This window comes from Aspergillus pseudodeflectus (assembly GCF_044049435.1).
Source record: "Aspergillus pseudodeflectus strain CBS 756.74 chromosome Unknown BJX68scaffold_3, whole genome shotgun sequence".
Lineage (NCBI taxonomy): Eukaryota > Fungi > Ascomycota > Eurotiomycetes > Eurotiales > Aspergillaceae > Aspergillus > Aspergillus pseudodeflectus.
Window position 1 is genome coordinate 1,217,902 of NW_027263779.1, and position 22,281 is coordinate 1,240,182.

At 49.7% G+C, this 22,281-nt stretch overlaps 5 protein-coding genes across 5 annotated transcripts; 4 read left to right on the forward strand and 1 right to left on the reverse strand.

The window, feature by feature from the left end:
* Nucleotides 1-2,620: 2,620 nt before the first annotated feature.
* Nucleotides 2,621-6,373, forward strand: BJX68DRAFT_262064 (uncharacterized protein; the record flags this gene model as incomplete). The annotated part of the gene is made up of 1 exon (XM_071044352.1): nucleotides 2,621-6,373. One exon carries the CDS (start codon nucleotides 2,621-2,623, stop codon nucleotides 6,371-6,373), a length of 3,753 nt encoding a protein of 1,250 aa, XP_070904575.1.
* Nucleotides 6,374-8,278: 1,905 nt separating this feature from the next.
* BJX68DRAFT_262065 (uncharacterized protein) lies at nucleotides 8,279-9,348 on the forward strand (the record flags this gene model as incomplete). The annotated part of the gene is made up of 4 exons (XM_071044353.1): nucleotides 8,279-8,357; nucleotides 8,406-8,789; nucleotides 8,872-8,951; nucleotides 9,028-9,348. The coding sequence occupies 4 exons, from the start codon at nucleotides 8,279-8,281 to the stop codon at nucleotides 9,346-9,348; spliced, it is 864 nt and encodes a 287-aa protein (XP_070904576.1).
* Nucleotides 9,349-11,095: 1,747 nt separating this feature from the next.
* Nucleotides 11,096-12,768, reverse strand: BJX68DRAFT_252475 (MFS general substrate transporter; the record flags this gene model as incomplete). The annotated part of the gene is made up of 4 exons (XM_071042574.1): nucleotides 11,096-11,496; nucleotides 11,550-11,664; nucleotides 11,812-12,641; nucleotides 12,714-12,768. The coding sequence occupies 4 exons, from the start codon at nucleotides 12,766-12,768 to the stop codon at nucleotides 11,096-11,098; spliced, it is 1,401 nt and encodes a 466-aa protein (XP_070904577.1).
* Nucleotides 12,769-15,572: 2,804 nt separating this feature from the next.
* On the forward strand, nucleotides 15,573-18,116 carry BJX68DRAFT_252493 (F-box protein; the record flags this gene model as incomplete). Its single annotated transcript, XM_071042579.1, has 9 exons — nucleotides 15,573-15,595; nucleotides 15,657-15,744; nucleotides 15,814-16,100; nucleotides 16,152-17,016; nucleotides 17,087-17,437; nucleotide 17,526; nucleotides 17,563-17,616; nucleotides 17,841-17,908; nucleotides 17,979-18,116. 9 exons carry the CDS (start codon nucleotides 15,573-15,575, stop codon nucleotides 18,114-18,116), a joined length of 1,875 nt encoding a protein of 624 aa, XP_070904578.1.
* A 2,352-nt stretch (nucleotides 18,117-20,468) lies between these two features.
* BJX68DRAFT_276875 (Glyoxalase/Bleomycin resistance protein/Dihydroxybiphenyl dioxygenase) lies at nucleotides 20,469-22,201 on the forward strand (the record flags this gene model as incomplete). The annotated part of the gene is made up of 4 exons (XM_071048212.1): nucleotides 20,469-20,585; nucleotides 20,651-21,184; nucleotides 21,265-21,610; nucleotides 22,173-22,201. The coding sequence occupies exons 1-4, from the start codon at nucleotides 20,478-20,480 to the stop codon at nucleotides 22,199-22,201; spliced, it is 1,017 nt and encodes a 338-aa protein (XP_070904579.1). The 5' UTR covers nucleotides 20,469-20,477.
* Between the last annotated feature and the right edge of the window lie 80 nt (nucleotides 22,202-22,281).

The following is a 22,281-nucleotide window of genomic DNA, read 5'->3' on the forward strand; positions in this document are numbered from 1 at the left end:
GTGTATGATCATTAACATGAGCTGCTATAACACGCATTATTGGGTTCGTCAAAGCATTATCGAACGAGAATTCAAGGGTCTGGCTCGGTGGAGATCTGATCCTCCAGATCCATAATGATCGCCTTGTGGTGGTTAAAGGTCCAATACGACCAAGGGACTTGGACAAAAAAAGCCTATAATAAAGTAACCACCCATGCACAGAAAGTAAGAAGTGTTTGTGTGTAGTTGAGCTCGGAGACTACTCGATTGATCCACGGGCGCCATGGCCGAGGAACCACGATATTCAACTCAAGGAGCGTACGGATTGAAGAAATGTCACGATTCGCAGAGCGCGATAGTTGAGTAAGTGCGCGATGAATTACTGCCGTACAAAGAGCAGGCTACTAAGGTAATTGAACAGTATTATATTCGTCCACGGCCTAACAGGGAACCGAGAGACGACCTGGACGGATAAAAACAGCAAAGTCTTCTGGCCCGAGAGTCTTTTGCCCAGCGACATTCCAGATGCCCGAATACTGACCTTTGGGTATGATGCCGACATTGTACACTTTCTCGCAACGGCCTCGCAGAATCGCATCGGCAACCACGCACAGAACTTTATCAATGTGCTTTCGCAGCTTCGGGAGAAGAGTGAGACTGTATGCAACCATGTCCAACATCTAGTATGAGTTTGACTGATAGAAGGTAGAATGATCGTCCGATAATATTTGTGGCACACAGCCTCGGGGGCCTCGTGGTTGAAAATGCGAGTAGCACTTTCCTATATCACCTCATTGATTCATTGCTAATCACGAATATTCCATTCATATCTAGGCACTCCTGTCCTCGAAAAACAGCGCCGAACGACACCTGCAGCAGATAGTCGAATGCACCGTCGGTATTACGTTCTTAGGGACACCACATTGTGGATCGGATCTCGCAAATTGGGCGAAGGTCTTTGGAAGAGTAATCACCATATTCAAGAGAACCAATACACGTCTGTTGGAGACACTGAGCCCAGATTCCGAGGTCCTCGCTTGGATTCAAAAAGACTTCCACACAATGCTGCGATCGCGTCAGGAGGAGGGAAAGGAACCACCAAAGATAACGTGCTTCTACGAAGAGTTGCCTATTCACGGCATTGGCGAGGTAACTAGAATCCTTCCAAGGCCAGAGCTAGCTGGCAGAATCATTTCCTCCCAACTCACACATTGGGTAGATCGTTCCGATGCACTCGGCCATTCTGCCTTCGTACAATTCCATCGGAATCCACAAGAACCACATGGACATGGCCAAGTTTTCTGAGGCAGAAGACCCTGGATATCTGGCGGTTTCTATCGAGATTTGGCGATGGGTGAAGGACATAAAGACACAGCGCCAGCTTATCGAGTCGCACAAAAGCCCCGATGTCGAGGCCTTGAACAGGCAGCAATACTACCCACAATACCCAGTCGGTGCGAACCCCCTGCACCAGGGTCAGCAAGCGCTCCCTGCAAACACAGAGACGGGAATTCCCACATTCGAGGCCTACATGGCCCAGTTTGGGCGGGGATTTTGCCAACCGGGGTACAGTCAACCAGTTTTTCAGGGAGGCAACACCATTTCCGGACAGGCTGGTTCTGGGCATGGGAGGGTTGTGCAGGGCAACAACATCAGAGCAGATAGGGATGTGACCTTCTCGTAGCTTCTTCACCCTTGGCTTCTTGCAGATTGCACGTTCTCGCTCAACCGAAATTGTTCATTGACGCAGGATGGGCCTACGAAAATGACATTGGCAGCGCGTTGTTCGCTTTAGTGGAATCCGAATATTGACTATTGCCGACTGCGTCTTCTTATCTGTCAACGTAGGCACACTGGAAAGGCTCCTTGAGACGTCGTGAGCATGCCCGATGATCGCAGGGAGACTAGTCAGTGATGGCGCGTTCCCGGAGCAGTAGACCTGTCCCGGTTGTTACGAAGCTAGGCTCGTAGTAGCATCCTATTGTCGTAAATTTTCTCTTGCAATCATCATGGACCATCGACGCATTTGGTTAAACGTTCGGTTTGGGCATCTTAGGCCACCGGTGGTGTCGATCGTCGATCACCGGAGACAGCCAACCAAGGGTCCATTCTCCAATGACACTTGGTTACATTCCTGATTCCGTCTCCTAGTCTAACCAATCCTCTTGTCTTGCTTGGCCCTTGGATCCAGCGCCCATACAAGCAGATCACGCGATTAACCCATTGGTTTAGCTATACGGATGATGCGACGCCTGATCCCCGATCAATGGCACATCTTGCCCAATAGGTAGGCGTCAATGCCAAGACGGTGTAACGTTTGCAAGGATATCTGCAGGAATTATGCCGTTGCCATCTCAGCCTGACTAAGAGACGATGGTAAAGCCTGAGGATTATTAGGAAGGAGCGACGGACCGCTTGGTTGACCCCCATAAGACCTCCCGATCGTGAGGGGAACCCTTCTCCTTCGCCAACATCATCCTTATCCTGAATTATATCGATACCGCAGCAGTTTACTTGTATATCGTCCATCCTGTATCTTCAACCTTCTCGTACAGGATGCTCTCAGCTTCTTTTCTCTAGCCGATTCACATCCCACATGCCATAACTCCGAAAGCGAACCGCGACCGCGACCGCGTCCCCCATGCAAGGTGGCAACCAGGTCAGTGATACAGTCGTCGCGTCCGCCGGTTTCGCCATCCTCGGGAACAACCTCTCTGCTGCTGGAAACATCACTATCAATGCAGGTCCATCAAGCGAAAAGAAATGCCTACAAGCATTATTTGCCACGGACCCCGCGGACGACCGAGCGAAACATATCAGTTTCAAAGGCAACCCTGTGCAATCAATCTTCACATGGATAACAAATCTGAAGGCCTACAAATCGTGGGTAGATCGCCGAACGGGGTCACGTCTGCTTTGGGTTTCCGGGGGTCCGGGCATGGGGAAGACCATGCTAGCCATCTTCTTATCAGAAGAGCTGAAGCAAATCGCGGACGACAATGGCCTGGTGCTTTATTACTTCTGCGAAGGGAGAGATCCAAAACGCAATTGTCCAATCAACATTCTACGAGGCTTGATATACACCCTGGTTCAGCAACGGCCGCGATTGATGAAACATCTCCTGCCGGACTACGAAGTCCGGTCCGATGCTCTTTTTGGATCCGACGCTATCGAACCTCTGTGGCGCATATTGGTTAATATGGTCAGGGATCCTACAACCGGTCCAGTGTACTGTATTATCGATGGAATTGACGAATGTGCTTCAACGTCTTTGACGCACCTTGAGCACATATTAAAGAAGCTTGCAGGCTTCTATCACTTGCAGATCACGCAGCAAGCTGGTGGAGACAATCACGAGGCTTGCAAGGCGGAAGCGACCTCACCGGAACATTTTTCATCTCAACACGATGAGACCGCACCGCCGGTGTTCAAAGTGGCACTGATAAGCCGCGAGGAGCCTGAGTGTCTTCCACGAGAACTATCGGAATTTGAAAGAGTCCAGCTCACAAAGCCTGAGCAAACTCCAACCCAATCAACCGAACCGCCCATCGATGGTAAGATCGAAGACTTCAACCTGGCAGTTCCTGTTTCGGTATCACAAAGAGCAGGCCCGCTGCCGTCATCACCACCACATGCAGAACCGACAGAGAGCTCTGGATACGCATGCTCTCTTGACCTTTATATCAGCGCAAAGGTCGATGACCTCATCCGTTCCAAGGGCTTTGATGAGGATTATGGGGATCTCATGAAGGAACAGCTGGCAGCCCGAGGTGATGGGACGTTTCTCTGGGTAGATACCGCCGTCGATCAGCTGAGCGAAAACGTGTCGCAATGCTCAGGACCTGATCTATCCACTCTTCCCAGTAGGACGGATGGGCTGTATTGCCTCGGTCTACTAGAAGCTCCGCAGAGCCTGGCATCGACAATAGCATTCGTCTTAAGATGGACAACAGTTGCGTTTCGTCCTTTGACGATCAGCGAGCTCAGTTCGGTAGTCTATTTTGTCAATGGACAGCCGAATGGCCCGGAACTTGAGGAGGTGCGATGTTCAATCGGCGCATGTCGGTCCCTCGTTGATGTTAGTGAAAACGGCGAAGTGAAGCTGGCACACCAATCGACAAAAGCCTTCTTGACGGATCTGGACTCGCCTCTCGTCCAGGATCCCAGAACTCAACAGTTTCATGTTAACGAGGACATGACACACGCAGAGATTGCGAGCGTCAGTATTGCCTACGTGGAACGTTCACCTTTCCACCAAAACTGGTGGCATCTTCTTCCCCTCGATGTTGGTACTACATCCGAACAGACTGTTGTTCCAAGTCCCGACCTCCTTGCACACTATCCCTTTATCCAATATGCGTCTCTATATTGGCCTAGTCACCTTAACTGGTCTCCTCCAGGAAGAGTCAATCTCAGATCTCCTTTATTCAGTCCTGGCAGCGACATCCGTCGGCACTGGTTCCAGTCCGTGTGGGAGGTCACACGCTGTAGGGACGGATCTCTGACACCATCGTATATGTCTCTTCTACACATTGCCGCGTTCTTCGATCTCCAGGAGCTCGCTCAAGTATTATCGCGCCGCGAGCCCCCCAACCGTTTCAAGTTCCGAATTGAAAAAATGAACTCTGAGCTCATGACACCTTTATTCACAGCCGCCGATAGAGGTAGTTTACGAGTCTTTGCCTTCCTCTTGGATCATGGTGCATCACAGAAATGGAACGCTTCGGGGGAGGATATCCTTCAGTTCAGCAGCAGGAGAGGTCGGCTTGAGCTTGTGAAAATATTGATCTCGCGCGGTGCCAACCCCAATGAATTCTTGTCGGAAAATATTGGTATCAAGACTGCCTCTCTCGCGTTACGACATGCTCCCAAGAGGCTCAAAAACTACCTGATAAATGCAGGCAATCCCGAAGACCAAGATATCAACGAACTGATTCGGGTTGATTATGGGGCCAACATGTCACCGCTACAATGTGCAGTGTGCTGTGGCCATGAAGAAGTCGCCCAAGTCCTATTACGGTGTGGGGCGAACGTTCATTATACAACCACGGCTGGGTGGACGGCCATGCATTTTGCCGCGTGGGCAGGGCAAACGAATATTATACACCTCCTTCAACAATATGCGGGCAGTATATCTGTCTTATCGAACAGTCGTTGGTCTCCCTTACATTGCGCGGCTTGGAGAGGCAGAACTGGTGCAGGAGAATACTTGATCGGCCAGCGCATCCACCCAGACCTGCATTCCAGCGATATGCAAACTCCGCTCCATCTTGCTGCATTTCGAGGGCACGATGAGATGGTCAGGAGCCTACTTACGCGGGGCTCCAACGCGGAAGCGAGGACGAACAAGGGGCTCACCCCACTACATCTTGCTGCGGCAGAAGGACACGACGCGACTGTACAGGTCCTTCTGGCTTATGGCGCCAATCGGCATGCCACGTCGAATCGCGGTCAGAATGCGTATACCCTTGCCCTTGACAATGGCCATAGGACAACGGCGCAGCTGCTTCAGACTTACCTATCACCATCGCATGTCCTGCAATCTACTCATGCAGTAGCACCCCTGGCCAGTCCAGGCCCGGCAATCAGCAGTCCCGGTGATCGCTCCTCGCATGTGGCAGGAGCAATCCCGGATCATACAACCGCTCACACCATAGGGAATCAAACTGGTGTTGGTGTCCCTGCTTATCATCCGCCAATCCACAGAAAGCCTCTAAGCAGTTCTTCACCCGTGGCCTTCTACAGGAAGCCGCCGTCCTCTACATCACCTGCAACCCCAGCAATATCAGATATCTATGACCATGTACCGGATCCAGCTATTGAAATTTCAGAAAAGCAACTCGGATCACAAGATCGAGCTCCAAGCAGGGACCTGAGCACGGGCCCCGTGGTCCACCCTCTCCAGAATCTCAGCAAGGACCAGGATATTGTCTCACCCAATTCAGCAACCGTTGTCTCGCCATTCCAGGAGCAGCACATAATAGAAAGTCGTCCCGGTAGACCCTATCGGAGGCAAAACACCACAGTTGCACAGTCAGAGCCCCCTGGCCTCCAGCACGAACCTACCCCTCCTCCACTACCCCCACGACCACGCAGGCTATCGGAAGAATTACAGCAGGTGCCCCGATGGTCTTACCAGCAGTCCACCCCGTCAATACAGTCTATATGCGAGAATAATCCACACGAACAGTGCCTCGAGACTCGCTATAGGCAACAAGCTGTGCGGTGGGGGCCGCAGTACACCGTCCCACATTATGATGAGCAGCGACAACACGAGTTGGAATATTTCAGTCCAGAGCAACGCCAATATGTGAACACCAACTCTGGCACCAGCAGTAGTGCACGGGCGCATCCCCGTTCTGGTCAAAGGCCACTCCCCTACTTCAAGATATGAGAATCAGCTGGGTATAAACCAGTGGTGCTATGTGATTATATCAATTTTCTGTTGGCAGATTTGGAGATTTGGGGAACAAGTTCAGCTGACACCTACGCGTCAGCATTCACGTCGCGCCTTATTAATAGGACTCGCCCTATGACACCGTCCAACACTGCAGCACGTCCCAAGACAGATTGTCGACCCAGTCAGTCACCATCATGCGAACCCCCAGATCCTTCGCGCAGTGCCCGCCATTCCCAGCAGACACGGACGTCGTCGACCTGCTGCCGATCTCTTTGGAGAGCTTACGGAACCATCCGGAGAAGCGGAGAAGCTGTTGAGTACCTGTAGAGAATCCCTGCTGCAACTGGACACTCGTAATAAAGGCAATGCGTTGTTAAAAAATGTATAAATAATAGTTAATCTAACTTAGGAGCTCTTCTTGCTTAATTAGGTAATGCTTAAGAAATTTCCCTATAATACTCCACGAGACCTAACAGGGTATAGATTATTTTCTTTTAGTAGATACCCTGGGCTACCCCTAGTCCTATAACTAATAACCTTTCCTAGATATAAAGCCATGGGTAAGCTTAAAACTAATAATAGTAAGATAAGACTATATAGACCTCTACCTAATAAATTACGATAATATCCTTAGGAATCAACTAGCATGGAGAAATACTAACCTGCTAAAAGCAAGATAAAAGGAGATTCAGGCCTTTATCTAGAACGCCCACTCGGCGCTCGACGAGCAGTCCGAGACATCCGTCTGTCTCCTCTTGAGTCTAGCTCAAGCCTCGCCAGAGTATGATCGCATAACCCTGGGCGGGCACAGGGACATTAGAACGATGACCCTCCTGTCTAATATCGTTAGGGCCTACAAATTCCGCCTGCTGGAAGCGAGAATGTCCATAACAATTGGCGATACATGAGGCCCGAACCCGGTTGTAGCTAGACCATCATTTGAAGACATGTGAAGTATAGGAGGCAGCTGCATAGTTTCACAATCACATATGTCATGTCTATAATGCTCCATCATGATACCCTTATGATGGTGTATATATCAAACGGTTATGTATGTGCCACTTTTCTGCGTAGCTGGGAGAGGAGAGACAGTTGAAATGCGAGTCATCTTCCCGAAACCACTTTCTCTAACTCTCTGTGCGTTTAAATCTTGTCCGGAGCCCTCCAAGGGCCATTAGTAGTAGACGGCTTATAGTTAACTATGACCAATCGTGGAGTTATACTGTCCATGCTCCGCACCATAAGGGGTCCGTTGGGGCTATCAATTAGGCTCTAACTCGAATCAATTGGCGGGCTTAAAGTGATGATGATGTGCCATTTGCTGTCTGTTTGGATGACCATTTATTTGAATATATATTTTGTAGGAGCTGCACTACTTGTTTAACCTCTGTTGCTTTCGCAGCCGCAATGTTATATTGCTGCTTTGCTGGTGAGTCTGAGTAGCGGATATGACAAGGCTACTGACTACCAATGGTGCCACTCTGAACGTGGCGTATCAGTCACAGAAGACGAAGACGTGGCTGGAACCAGGGATGAATGTTGGAGGTGCCACACGTTTCACTTTTGACGTGTTCTGGGACGGGCACCCGGCAGTGGCATATTTCTTTGTTGGAACTGCCGATGACGCGATCTGCGCCCGCAAGATACGGAAGTAAGAAATTAGCTCCAAACCGCGCATTACCGATTTGTCCTGGACTGGAAGGTGGATCGTCGAGCAAAGCGTTGAGTAGATGGACAAAGGGTGACACAGTTGGACTGGCGTCGGTTTCTTTGTTTGTTTGCTTGCTTGGTTAACGCCTCCGCATATGCTTGATCTTTTACACCGAGATTCGTCCTGTTTGCTAAAATATCCCGAGCTAAGCTTTTTTCCACCTGATCGTACTACCGTACTAAGTCCAGATGGCTCCCTTTTGCGACGGAGACGGGTCGTCTACGAAGAAGGTGCCGCTCCTGGGCGACATGGATATGATGTCCTACAGTATAGCGGCCCGAGTTTCTTCGCGAGTGAACCGCTGACCTTATTCAGGTCTGCACCGAGCTTCTTCAGATTTAGAAGAAGCAAAGTACAACATTGGTGAGCACGATGAGCATCTAGGCCCTAGCTGCTCTGAAGCAAAGTCCCCTTCGCGGAAACGAACGGCCCTCTACGTCGTCCAAATAATCGCGCTCTTCGCCATAGCATTCCTCCTAGGGTTCGTTATCGGGGAGGCAAAGACGCCGCAGCCGCAATGGAAAGGCGGCCTTCTATGTAAAGTTCTTTCAATATACTCCAACTTGTCTGATACTGACCATGTCACCGTGGGCTTCACAGTACCAGCAGGAACGGTCCACACGGCATTATACCATAATCTGACCTTTACACAGCGACCAGATGCAGAGGCAGAGCAGGCTTTGGGTGATCTTGTACCAGGTAGGTTCACCCACTCTACAGACCCAGCCCAGTCAGACCACGACTCGAGCATGATCCTGACGTTGTATGACTGAACACATAGTTGGCCGCGGCTTTGTGCAGCATCCTGAGCTTGCTCCCGCCGTCTCAACGCTCACTGTCTTCCACCAACTGCATTGCCTGGTTTGTTACCTCCATCTCTCCATTCCTTCCCCCTTCCCCGTTCACCACTATACAAAATTCACACCCTCTCATCCAGCACGCAATCCTCGCCGCCTACTACGCTGCAACTGAAGCCGCCGACCCAGCCCTCCGACCAGCCTTCAAGGCCGACACCGACGACCCCCGGCTCAACAACACGGGCATCCTCATGGAACCGAGCCACGTACGGCATTGCTTCGACTACCTCCGGCAGACGATCATGTGCGCCGCGGATACGAACCTCGAGGTACTGGACCGGGACACGCGAGCGACCGACGGGTGGGGGCAGGAACGTGTTTGCCGCGACTACCAGAGTGTGTTTGACTGGGCGGACAAATGGGCGGATCCATTGGATCGCAGCCGAGGGGTGGTTTCTTAGGTGAAGGTTTCCTGCCTTTTCTCCGTACTGGACGGCCGTATGCATGGACGGCGATGTAGTTTATTTGGCCTGATATTTAAGACATCTGTGGTTTTAACTTGATTTATTTCTATTGGGGCCGACTATGCAGCTAGCTAAACTACAGACACGGCTTTCTTGTTTAGTTGTTAACAGCACTTTGTTCCTAGTCAAGTTGTAATGCAGTACGTCAGGACATGTAAAAACAATAGAGCAGGCAGAGGTAAGTGCGGCCACTGTCCATGCTTGACACGTGGAAGTCGTGGAGAGAGGCCCTCCTAATCTAGCTCGGGGTCCACGATAGGGAGCTTCTGTATTAAAGGCTTTTTCCGCCTACCTGGATGCCCTCGGGATCTTCTCCTTATAAATCCTTCCTTCTATTTTCCATACACATACAACCACAGGGTGTGGATAACAGGGCTTACCGTCCACTCAACCTTACTTAAGCCCCCGTTATAAACGTGGTTAGAAGTGAAAAGAGCCTTGATTGTGTTGCTGCTTTATAGGTAACAGACTCTAAATCATGGGTGACTACAGGTGAGTCGGGTGAGAATATAGTAAAAGTATAGTGAGAATATTACTACCAATGTGAGTAGAGGTAAGAAGGGTGAGTAACAGGATAGTATATTAGAATCCACGTGTGTTTCTTTTAAGCCTAGAATTATTAGAATGGGCTTTTCCTACTTTTATCAAATAATTTTGTATTATTCTATATTCCCTTATCCTACTCCCTACCACGTGACTATAACCCTATCGATAAAAAAAGTTAGAACTACTTATAAAGCCTATATAATCACATGGATTTATAGAAGAATACTAAAGAGATTTAGAGAATATCTCCCTTACGCTGCCTTTGTAGGCCTTATTAATCCTACAGTGGTTCCAGTCAAGCTCGGCCCGCAATGAACCAGCGTTCTCTCTCTTCTCGGGGTCCGCATGGACACGAAGCGGGATTCCGCCGTCTAGGCTATAGGTCTTGTAGAGCATGGGGTCAAGAGTGTCGGCCTGACCGCTCTGGAGGGTAGATTTTTAAAACTGATCTGCGGCTAGCGAGTAGAAGAAAGAGTCGGTGTATGGTAGGGTAGGCGACACAGTACTTATAGAGCAGTCCTACCCATTAAATATCTAACAAAATACGCGATGCCCGCCTGGCTCGCGGTTAGCCAAGACCTGTCGCCAAGAGAGAGGGTTTCGAGCGGCGCAGCTAGGATGCCTTCCATCCAGGTAGGCAGCCGCCGCAGTCAAGGCCAACAAAACCGCATCTACGACGCAGGCGCTATCGGGAAGCGATACAGGGCATCGTCGACTAGGGCTGTGGGTCGGGCGCGGTGGTCGAGTGGGCTGTGATGGGGCAAATAACAATGGGTTCGATGGTGGGAGGCCATCCACTTCAAGATTAAACGTTTTAAGGTCCGATTGAAACCCGCGTCCTGCTAGACCTTTTCAAGGTGGCACAAGAAGGGAGATGAAGCAGATAACTGGTATTATAGTTGAATGTTGACTTTCTCCTATTCCATTATGAACCCGACGCTCGTGCACAGGTCCTATCAAGCAAATAGCATCTGGTTCCACGGAAACCCATAGACTAGACTGACCTCGAACTCATAGGGGCTAAGTGGATTAAGTGTGTATAATGCAACAATCCTGCCCCGGTAGCGTCTATTGTTCACGTATAAAAGTCCATAACGGAACTACGCGGCTTCGAAGGGCATATAGAACAACAATCAAGTTACACCTCCCCGTGTCTCGATGCCCTAAACCCGGAAACATATCTCGGCACCATTAAACTCAGAACACCACCTAGACCAGCAATACCTGTCAATGCAAGTGCCAACACCTGGAAGCTGTCGCTAAACACCTCCATAAGAACAATCGTCGTCGGTTCATCAGCTGGAAGCGATCTCAGCATCCCCGCATAACTCACAGCATCTGTTGCGATAGACCCCGACAACCATCTATTCTTCAGTTTAACCGTCAAGATATTCTGAACGATTGATCCCCCAATTGCTACACCCGCGCAGAAGCCAATGCTTCTGGTGAAGCAACAGAAGGCAGTAGCGTTTGCGGCATCGTCGGAGGATACATTCGCCTGGGCAGCGTACACATGGCCGACAACGAGGATTCCGTGGCCTGCACCGGTGATAATGAGAAACCAAATCCATCAGTGGCTGTTTCCCTGTTACAAAGTGACAGTAAACCGGTGGCGAGAATGGTCAGAGCCCAGCCGATGACGATAAACAATCTTAGGTGCCCGCACTTGGTAACAAGGATTCCGGATATAATGCTGGCGGGGATAAACTGACTGTTGCAGTCAACAGGGCGCTGCCGGTTAGGATAGAGGTGAGACGTTTGACAGCATTGGGGTAGAGCGCAAAGTAATAGAATGTACCCAGGAGCTATCCAGGTCAGTGAACTTTCCAGGAATTCAGAATGGTAGCAACAGACCAGAAACCCTTGAATAAACGCACAAATATAAGGAACCGTACTGAAGCGCCGTCGAAACAAGGACGGCGGTAGGATTGGTGCTCGTGCACCCAGAAGCTCCCAGACAAATGTTGCAGCAATACCCAGAATTCCAATCACTAAAGGAAGTATAATATGGACTGTCCCCCAAGGAAACGTTGTGCCGCCAAGGGTGATAGCAACCAGAAAAGTAGTAAAGCTGGCTACCAACATGGCTGCACCCCCCTTTGCTGTACCAGCAAGTACGCCCTTTGGGATCGTGAACAGGACGAGCAGTAGGCCAATTCCACAGATAGGAAAGTTAATGTAGAAAACCCAGCGCCATGTTGTCAATTGTGCAAATACTCCTCCAATTAGTGGCCCACTCATGGTTCCAATAGCCCATGCAATCTGCACAATGCCCTGATATTTCGGTAGGCACCGTAGAGGGATCACGTCCGTCGCGATAACAAGGACGAGAACCATGACTCCGCCACCTCTGATGCCTTGGATGGTGCGCCCGGCTAGCAGACAGGCAAAATTCTTTGCGAGACAGGCTATTAGTGAGCCAATAGCGAACAGCAGGACGGAAACAAAAAGGCTCTTGCGACGGCCAAAGACACCAGAAAGACTTGCTATTACAGGCTGAAGTACTGCGTAGGTTAAGAGATAGGACGTAGCAGCCCAGAAGGCTTCAGTTGCTGTTCCACCTAAATCGCGGGACATTGCTGGCAAGGAAGTTATTAGAATTGTGGAATCAAGGGCCACAACAAGAGAAACAAGTGCGAGAGAACCCAGGATGTGATAGTCCTGTTTCTTTGGCTGCCAGTCTCCTGAATCTTCAGATGTTAGTAAGTTATATGCCCGAGGGATATTCAAAAAGCTGTCAGAAATACCATTTGTACCATGGATCCCTTCCCGTTGCTCAGGAACTGTTGCCTTTTCTCTTGAATCCTGCATGATTGCACTGCAAGATCAATTGATCGCGACATGAGAAGGCCTTAAGTCACCATGTACATCCCAGGCATTGGAAGAAAAGAGATTTAGCGTGGAAAATGAGTGAAGTCATGATATATCATATTTTGCATGGTATGTTTAAGCTTTCCTTTCCCACCAGCCGCCTGGTTTCCGCAAGCAGCTTGAGATGTAACCTTGATAACCTTGACACTTGCAAGATTGACAATGTCCCATGGTTCATCTTCTTCTGTGAAAAGAATCAACACAGGTGCAGAGAATTATTCTGTCGTTTGAAATATGTTCTGCGCCAGCAGCGCAGCAGTGCAAGAGAATAAATCTGGATTTATAAAAAGTTATATTTTCAGTCCTACCACCCCTGTGTGCAGCATTTGGTCATTTCCCACACCGCTCCTTCGTCACACATAGAATCACCTACCTTGGTGAGTAATAATCTTGCTCCAAATGAAGTCCTTGTGCTGATATACAATTTCAGGTTAATCAAAATGCCTTCTACCGTCAATTATAGAGGATTTCCTTTACATAGCTCGCCAGACCAACCTGCCCCTGTCGCATACCTTGCTTCCAATGGGTCGATTCGAGCCGGCCACAAAAAGTTTGGGAAGGATCAGCTACTGATCGAGGAATCATTATTTGTTTTTCTCTACGTTTTCATATACCTCTCGCTGTCTTTATCTGTACACTATATTTTCGGGATAAACCCGCTATTGTTGGTTGGGCCGTAAGGTATGTACGGCTCCAGGAGGTATAATAACTATCAGGAATGCCAATAATACTGGTAACAATAAGAGAGTGAACATTGTAAGCATATAAATAGAAATAATTTAGCAATAAACAAAGATAGAACACTCTAAAATGCCAACCAGTGTAACATACCTTAGCTATAAAACTAGTTTAATGTGCTAATAAGAACCTATAGGATACCAGAACCACTGTCCCTGGTAGAGTCCAGAATACAAAGAAGTACTCTAGAGGTACCATACGGGACTCTATACATAAAGAGACTTTCAGCAAGTGGTTAAACTAACGTAATAGAGCTACTGTATGGATAAAAATTAATGCAACCACTACAAGTAAAGAGGAATTTAACGAGTCTAAGTAGCATTAGACAGCAGGAACCTACCGCAGCCCACTAATAGCTAATATGCAAGCAAAGCATGATATTCTAGCCACATAATCTCCTCCAGAACTCTGCCAAAGCAAGGCTCAGCGACCGGGAAACCGTCAACGGCGCCGTGCTCTGTCCCTGGCTGCTCCGAGAGGAGAAGGGATGGAGCTTCGTCAATTTCTGCCATGTTCAAGATGCAAGGCAGGATGTGTTGTAGAGGTCCTGCGGTGCGGGGAGAAGGGTAAGAATAGAATTGTGAACCTGAAAGCTATGCGATTCTCTGAGGAACCGGCGCCGTTATCTGTATAAAAAACTACCCCACATGGCGTGATAAGACGCGATCCGAGCGACCATAGACGTTGACTTTATGGTTGGAAGTTTACTGAACTTCAGTATTAGATGTTGCGGAATGGATGGCATCAAACGTTATACGGAAAAGACAGGGGGGGAAAGCGAATGGGGAAAAAAAACCGGGCGTGGTTTGTACCGTAGAGAGAGGCCGCCATTGGCTGCCTCCGTGTATTCCATCCATCCATAGTGGACAATCCCCAAGGAGTTAGCTAGATGCGTTGTGTCGCCCACCGGGATGCTGTAGAGGGCCCGGAGACAGTCAGGTGTTATTTGTTCGTCACAGCCAGCAGGCAAAGCAGTGTCCTCCGCCTGATGATCGCCCTTTGGGTGGAAGGAGGTTTGAGTGATGAGACTATCTTGTCTTCAATCTCTGTGTAATGGAGACACATTCCTCCAGGTGGTATTTCCGGTTGCAAGAACTCCTTGCCTGTCTTGGGCGACGATGAGAAGGCTCTGCCGTTCTAACAAAGTCGACATAATCTCCCACTGATGGGGGTAAACTGTATTGCTCACAGCCTACCATAGATTGTGTGGTTATTTCGTGCTTATACAGGTAAAATTCCGTGTGCAGCAGTTGCGCTGCCACATCAACCATCAAATCCCCATGGAGCTCGCCTCCTGTCCTAGATTTTTGTAAACATGTACTCGGGGAACACCGGATCCCTCAAGCCATTTTCAACTGTTGCTCTACTCGGCACGAATTCTGCTTTTCTTATTTTTATACTGGGTCCTCTCAGGACATGGACCAAGAGTGCCTACTAAATTAAAATATATTTTTTTGAAACATGCGCATCCGCGGGCGCCAAGAGTCCGCCGGAATATTCGGCGCCGATAGAAAGAAGGTTTTTGGTGCAACTAATAATATCTTTAATACTAATATATCTTACTCCTCTATTTGAAGTCTTAAGCTTTTTATAAAGAGTTGTATTATACTTTATAATCTTCAGGCAGATCATATACTCAACCGGCGATTTGGGCAAGAGGTTACTAGGCCTCATAACGAACCCTGCAATCTATGAAGGACCTAGATAGAGGCCAATTCTTAGTAGAGATGGTGTTCGAGGCTACCTAGGTACATGCAAGCCGGTTACAGGCATTTTAGAATCCCTATAGTGACAGGAAATTGTCTCTAGATGGAAGAATTATTATGTTCTGTTTTCTAAGACCGGCTCTCATCTCGAGCCTCGAGGTCAGGGCCGTTACTAGCCCGAAACGTCACGGCGTTTTAGTATTGAAGCTTTTGTAGTATAGACCTTGTACACACAACCAGTAAAACCCCTGCTCATATTAGCGAGATTACGCGGTGCGGGTACTGACCCTCATCTATCACATGGTCATTGCGTCCAAGGTTAGGTATGGGGGGCAATCCCCCTAACCTTTCTTTTCCCCCGTAATTCTAACTCGCTTCGATCAGCAGAGACTCTCTGGTCATGTCGCCCTCTAATACTAGCAATGCTGTCGAATGCCTACCTGTTGAAATTTGGGTCCACGTATTTGACTATGTGAGATCATCTGTTTTTACTAGGCAATCTGAATGACCTGCAACGTTGACTAATGGTGTGTTATGAAAGCTCTGCTGGGATTTCTGGTCAAGCCTCCAAGCCCTCAGCCAATCCTGTAGAGCATTAAACAATGCCATATCACCTCTCCTCTTTCAGACCCTATATATCCAATTTCCCGAGGAAGAAGCCACCATTCGTATTCAAAAACTGCTGGACCGCATTCAACAAAGCTCTGAAAGCAGAGTATATCACCATGCACGGTCTTTGATTGTTTCGTACGGCTCCAGCTTCAGAGACGAGTACCTTGGAGGTATCGGCAAATTTGTACAGAGTTTACCAAATGTTGAGATCATCAGGTATAGTTTCTGGCTACCCAGCCTGTAAGGAAGCTGACATTGATGTGGCAGATGGCGGCTATTGCCATTTCCTCCTAATCTCTTTTCTAATCTCAAAAAGAGGAGATCTCCCCCTTCCTTTTACTATGAAGGCCCTCCGATCGACATACTTGAGCAAAATGTTACAGCCGCGCCGAATATCATATCGCTGAGTCTTACTTTTAGACCAGACCGGGCAGGAGGTGCAAAAATCAACTGTGACACATTGCGGGATGTTCTTCTTTCCCTACCCAATCTCAAGCGACTCATTTTAAAGCATCATTCAGGTCCTCGCAGAGGGTCAAGGCCGATATTCGAGTTGGCCGCTGGCAGCGCTCTGCCGCCCACTCTTCAGGACTTTTCTCTGACAAATTTCTGCTTCGATCGCCGTCAAGCAGCCGGTTGGGCACAATGTTTATCTGGTTGCTCTAGCCTGCAGCGTTTGGCGCTGGATGGATCAATGGATTTGTGCGAACTGATTGATCGTCTATCAAGCTTAGATAGTTTGACGAGCCTGAAGTCACTCTCCGTCCGGATTAGTGACGAGTCAAACCCAATGATCACCGGTCCTAAAATAAGCAAAGCCCTTAATGCACTGGTATCCCAGATCCATGGCCTAGCAGAATTCATGGCGTATGACCTCCCAAAGGATGTCCTCTACTCTGTCGCTCGCCATCACGGTAGCTCTATCCGGCATTTGCGCTTCCGACATACAGACCATAAGGGCCTACACTCACACCGCATTCTCCAACGAAACACAGGAGAGCTTCCTCCACAGGCTCGCGAGGGCTCATATTATAGAGGATGTCTGTTTTCGCCTGATGAGCTTGAGGACTTGTCCCGCCAGGTACCGGGGCTCGAAAGACTCGGCATTGACATGTGTTTTGCTGGGGCTATGGTGAGTCCGCCCGAAACACTACAGTAAGATAATTGAGATCCGAACACTAACATTAGTTCACGTCTGCTAGCCAGTCAATCATCTTGACAGCCTCGGATGGTTCCCAAGCCTCCGATATCTGGAACTCAATACTCCACTCGCGGAACAAATGCCAACCCACTATATCTCGAAAAGCTCTGACCGACCATGGCTCGACGCTACCATTGCTCGAGAGATATTCAGCCACGTCGCGGAACAAAAGCTACTTCGGCGAGCAGCAGGCCCACGTCCAAATTGCGATAGCGTTGATTGGAAACCCTTGGAGGAGGTCGACATCAAGCAAGGGGAATGGGAGCCGCGGCTACAGTACTATCGGCATAGCAGATTACACCAGCTCTCCATCTACGCATGCTGGCGTGGTTGCGCGGGCACCAATAACCAGGTACATTGCTTACATTTGCCCTATAAATCGAAGGCACATGTAATGTCCGTGGAGGACAACATGTATGAGCAAACTATGTTGTCGGCAGGGTTATGGACTTCCAGTTCAGCAGACTTTGGTCTAAGAACCTGAAGAGCTCCCTAGCATTTCGCTCGGTGCCGTTGATACTGAACATCCTGGTAATTGCGCTTTTTGATGTGCTCGGATACTGTCAGATCTATTGCTAAAGCGGAACATGTTGATGTCATTTAGCACTCTGTACTCTAGTTTCAATTATCAAGCTCCCTGCTTAACTTCTTCCATAGCGCAACCAGACATTCACTACAATCGGTAGCCGGAGATCAAATCTGTTAGAACATACCGGACCACCCCTTGTGGAAGTCATTATTGTTCAGAAACATAGCTAATGAAGCAATTAGCTCATTAAAGGTTCAAGGGCCAGTCATGGGAGGGATAGTCACCAGTGACAAAGTACGCAAAGCTCTCAGCATTATTCTGCGAATCACCAGAGTCGAGATATTGAATACCCTCAAAACCATAGGCCTTTCCGTTGGGCCCATCGGGGTACTCTACATCCGCTGGAGAAAAAGAGGTCAGCGCGGGCGTGCCCCCCAGTAAGCGGCATGAAACAAAAAAACACTCACTAAAGCGCAGGCCGCCCAGAACCGTGTCTAGATGACTTAGTTCATGTACAAGATTCACCGCCATTCTCTCACTGGCTAGTATATCAAGATGTGTCTCGTCGTCTGCCAGAATCCACCGGCGGTACGTGCGAAGGGGCTCCTCCACGAAACCCTGCAGAGCCTCGGGGCAGAATGTGATGACCTCGTTATAGATTAGCCTGTTGGATTCCTCTCCCTCTTCCCAGTTAAAATGGGTTATGAAGGCTACCATACCCTCGGGGTCCGCCCCGTATGCTTCGTACGGTCCCTGAATGCTCGAGGCGCGGGCAATAGTGACAGAATGACCGGGCCCCGTGCCACCCTCGGTAATGAGAAGGTAGTACCAGCCGTCCTTTTTGTAGAGGTGCGGGCCCTCGGGCCAGATCCCCCCAGTGCCATTCCAGATCGAGATAGGGGGCTGGCTCAGCTCGCCGGTCTCGAGGTTGAGCTCCGGAAGAAGGACACCGTGAGTCGCGGTATAGACCTTGCCATCATCATCCCAGAAGAGGTCCGGGTCAATAGCACTAGGGTAAAAGAGAACAGGGTCGCTCCAGGAGGCATCATCAAATGGATTGTTGGTGCGAAAAATAACACCAAGTGAATCCGCTGGGGCATCTGGTGCACCCATATACTCGCAGATTAAGGAAGAACTCGCCATCATGGAACCGCAAAGTTGGAGCCTACATGCCGTGCATCTGCAGTACAGTGCCCCAGCTGACACCTGGCAGCTGGGACTCGCGGTTCCAAGCATGGCTGATGAGGCGCCAGTTGATGAGATCCTTGGAGGCGTAGACGGGGAGCCCGGGAAAGGCGATAAAGGTGGAGGTGCAGAAAAAAGTATCGTCAACGCGCGTGCAGGATGGGTCTGAGTGCCAGCCCGGCAGTACGGGGTTGAGGTATGAGTTATGTCGAGCGAGACCGGACGGAATGGCAGCCAGGAGGCTGAGGAGGATGGTCTTGAGTCGCATTTTGGCCGTAACAAACTAGACAGCAGTCAATTAATTGGTCAGGTCCTTGTTGATGTGGTCACGGACGACTTCTTATACGTCCTTCCAAGAACATTTACCCAAGCTTCACCATTAGCCTGGATGGAGCTTGCCTCCGCAATTCTGTGGAGTATTCAGCCGGCCATGGTGCGGGGGATCTGTGACGACCCCTCTCCGCAACGTAAGAGGAGCGCTGGGGACACAATGACCATGGTCAACAAGATCCGATGTTGCGGTCAAGCGGAGAGCAGAGTGGCCGTTCGTAGCAGATGCATCTTGGGGCCGAAAACCGTCTCTCTTGACGATTTTCCCCGTCCTCGACAAACGGCTCAATAAGGAAGCACCCCAACACTGTCCATTCAAAAATCAAATTCCCGGATCAGTCGTTGATGCAGCCCACAATAGGCTAAATTTGAAGGCCCGACGGAATTGAAGGCCTTGTCGCCTGGTGCTGTGTTTGGATCCTTCCAATTCCCTCTTCGTCAGGGAAATTCCAGCTTGGCGACATATTCCCACGCCGGCTGAATTGAGTTTCCGGGAGTTTTTTCGGTGAGAGGTCTGAGCTGAATACTGTGTTTGGGTGGACAACTTTGGCTATATGCCTCCTCCCTTCGTGTAAAGATTGCCGTCCCTCCATATCCCATCGGCGAGGATCCCTTCGGTCTGCGGGCCGGCTACATATCCATGGTGGCACGATCAGTACCACTATTCAACGAGATGGTGAAAGCCTGCTGCAGCGCACTCACGGCTGGGCGAATTTGGATATTCACTACCCGGCGAAGACAGATGATCGAGCGTGGTATACGCCCGGTATACTGGAGTCATGTACTGTACATCCGCGTCACGCCAAGCATGGAGACTGCGTCGGAAGCCTGGCCTAGCCTAATAAGGTAGTTTCTGTGGAGAAGGGGAAGAGTATGGCGTGTTGAGAGATTCTCTGGAATACATATTATCTGGCACAAAATTACTGGGTATTATATTCTGCACTCTAATAATATATGGTAATCCCCACGATTATTAAGAGTATAAAGCATCCACAAACACTATAAAGTGAATCAGAGTATACTGGCCTGCTTTTTCCGCGTTGCTTTACCTTAGGCTGCGCACAAGCATTAGTCTACGCCGGCATTGTGCAAATAACAGGCAATGCAATCAGGGTTAGGTGTAAGTATGTCAGTTGTATAATTTTGCCAACCCATATTCTGATAGTTACGGCTCCACATTACCTGTCCGCAGCAGCCATCCGGCTGTCCACATTCCGTCCCGAGCCACTTTCGTTCATGCGGCATATGGGCGACCCCTATACATAAGTCTGATCAAGGGCCACCTGCTCAGACTGAATCATTATTTTATTTTATTTTATTTTATTTTAAAAAAAGCACATGATATACTATGGCGCGAGTTGATCTCACTTCTGAGCTCTGGAAGCAGTCCAACCCAGGACGTGTGCACGTCACTCGGCCTGGATGGGTTCACTACGGACACACGGACCTGAACAAGGTATGGTAAATACAAGTGCCACCGCCGTTGGATAAGATTGAGAAGGTATTAAACTGGTTCAACAGGCGCATCAGTTCCTCATTGACTTCGGCTTCACCGAATGCTCTCGCACGTCAAACCCGCCGCGCATCTTCTACAGAGGCTACAACGACCAGCCACTGCTGTACATCTCAGAGCAAACGGACCGTCCCATCTTTTTCGGAGGCTCCCTCGAAGCCGCAACGCTGGAAGACCTTGAGCGTGCATCAAAACTGCCAGGCGCGGGTCCGATCCGGGATAGTGACTTCCCCGGAGGAGGCAAGGTTGTCACCATCTTCGACCCTGAGAATATTCCGATCAATGTCATCTATGGCTATGAAGTGGTCGAGAATGGGCAGCCACCAAAGGGCGCAAATGCCCTCAACAACGCGCAGCGGGATGACGACGCAAAGCCGCGCCGAGGCACCTTTCAGCGGATCCCCAGGGGCCCGGCCCCGGTCTATAAACTAGGACACTTCGGGCACAAGGCCGCCGATATCAGCCTTGTTAGCTCCTGGTACATGACACACTTCAACCTGCGAGCCGTGGACGTGCAGGCCAACCCTTTTAACCCAGCCGAAGTAAGTAAGCTTGGCCGAGTCCAGTCGTACCAACGCCTACCATCTTGGTCATCGCTAATCATCTGTTTTTGTGTGCGCAGGATATGGCCGTCTTCTATCACATTGATCTAGGCCCGCATTACAGCGACCACCACGCCTTCTTCCACTTTGCCTTTTTCCCGGGGCAAAAGTCCCCCGGCCCGCACCACGCCTCGTTCGAGGTCCACGACTTCGACGTGCAGCAACAAGGCCATTATCATCTCTTGAGCCGCGGTTATTCCCAGATGTGGGGGGTTGGTCGACACTTGCTTGGAAGCCAAATCTTCGACTACTGGTATGACACGGACGGTTTCACGATCGAGCACTACACGGACGGGGATGTGGTGAATGACCAGAATGCGCCGGAGCGCCATGTTGTCGAGAGGATGGAGGAGTATACCATCTGGGGTGGGCACCTAAATATGAAGGGGGCGTTTGAGGGGGATGCGAGGCCAAACGCGACCTAGAGGGGGCGGCTCGTTTAGTGACATTGTACATACGTTGATGGTTAACTGAATGCATTTATTATAGGTACTATTCGATGACGGGAACTTGCTTGCCATCCAATGAGCCGGATATATCTTTGCTTTTTCTCTCTTTTTTTCTTCTTTTATTTGGTTGCTACCTCTCTGTAGTATCCAGAAAATGTTAGCTCTAGCGGTGCCATATCCAGAACGAAAGCAGTTAAAAAAACATACCGCTCTGAAACCAGCTATAGCGCACGACAGGAAGAATGTATAGGCGTCGGGTCGGCCCCAGAACCCCAAACGCTCCCCCTCGCCGACCTGCAATGATCGCCTGGCTGGTTGGTCGGGAAGGAAGGGACGGCTCACCATTATCCATACGTCTAACATTTTTCTTTTCTCCCGGCTTTCAGCTCTCGGGTGGCTTTTTGTCTCGGTTGTTCGTAGAAGACATCATACAAGGCATTCCGGGCAACGCCGCCCCCTCTCCAGAACCAGCCGCGCAGGCCAACCGCCTTTACCAGGAACTTACTGACGCAATAATGGAGCTGCTCTTCAACTCGTATACCTAGCTGGCTGATCGTGAGGTTTGTGTGTTTGGCGCAGACTGGAGCT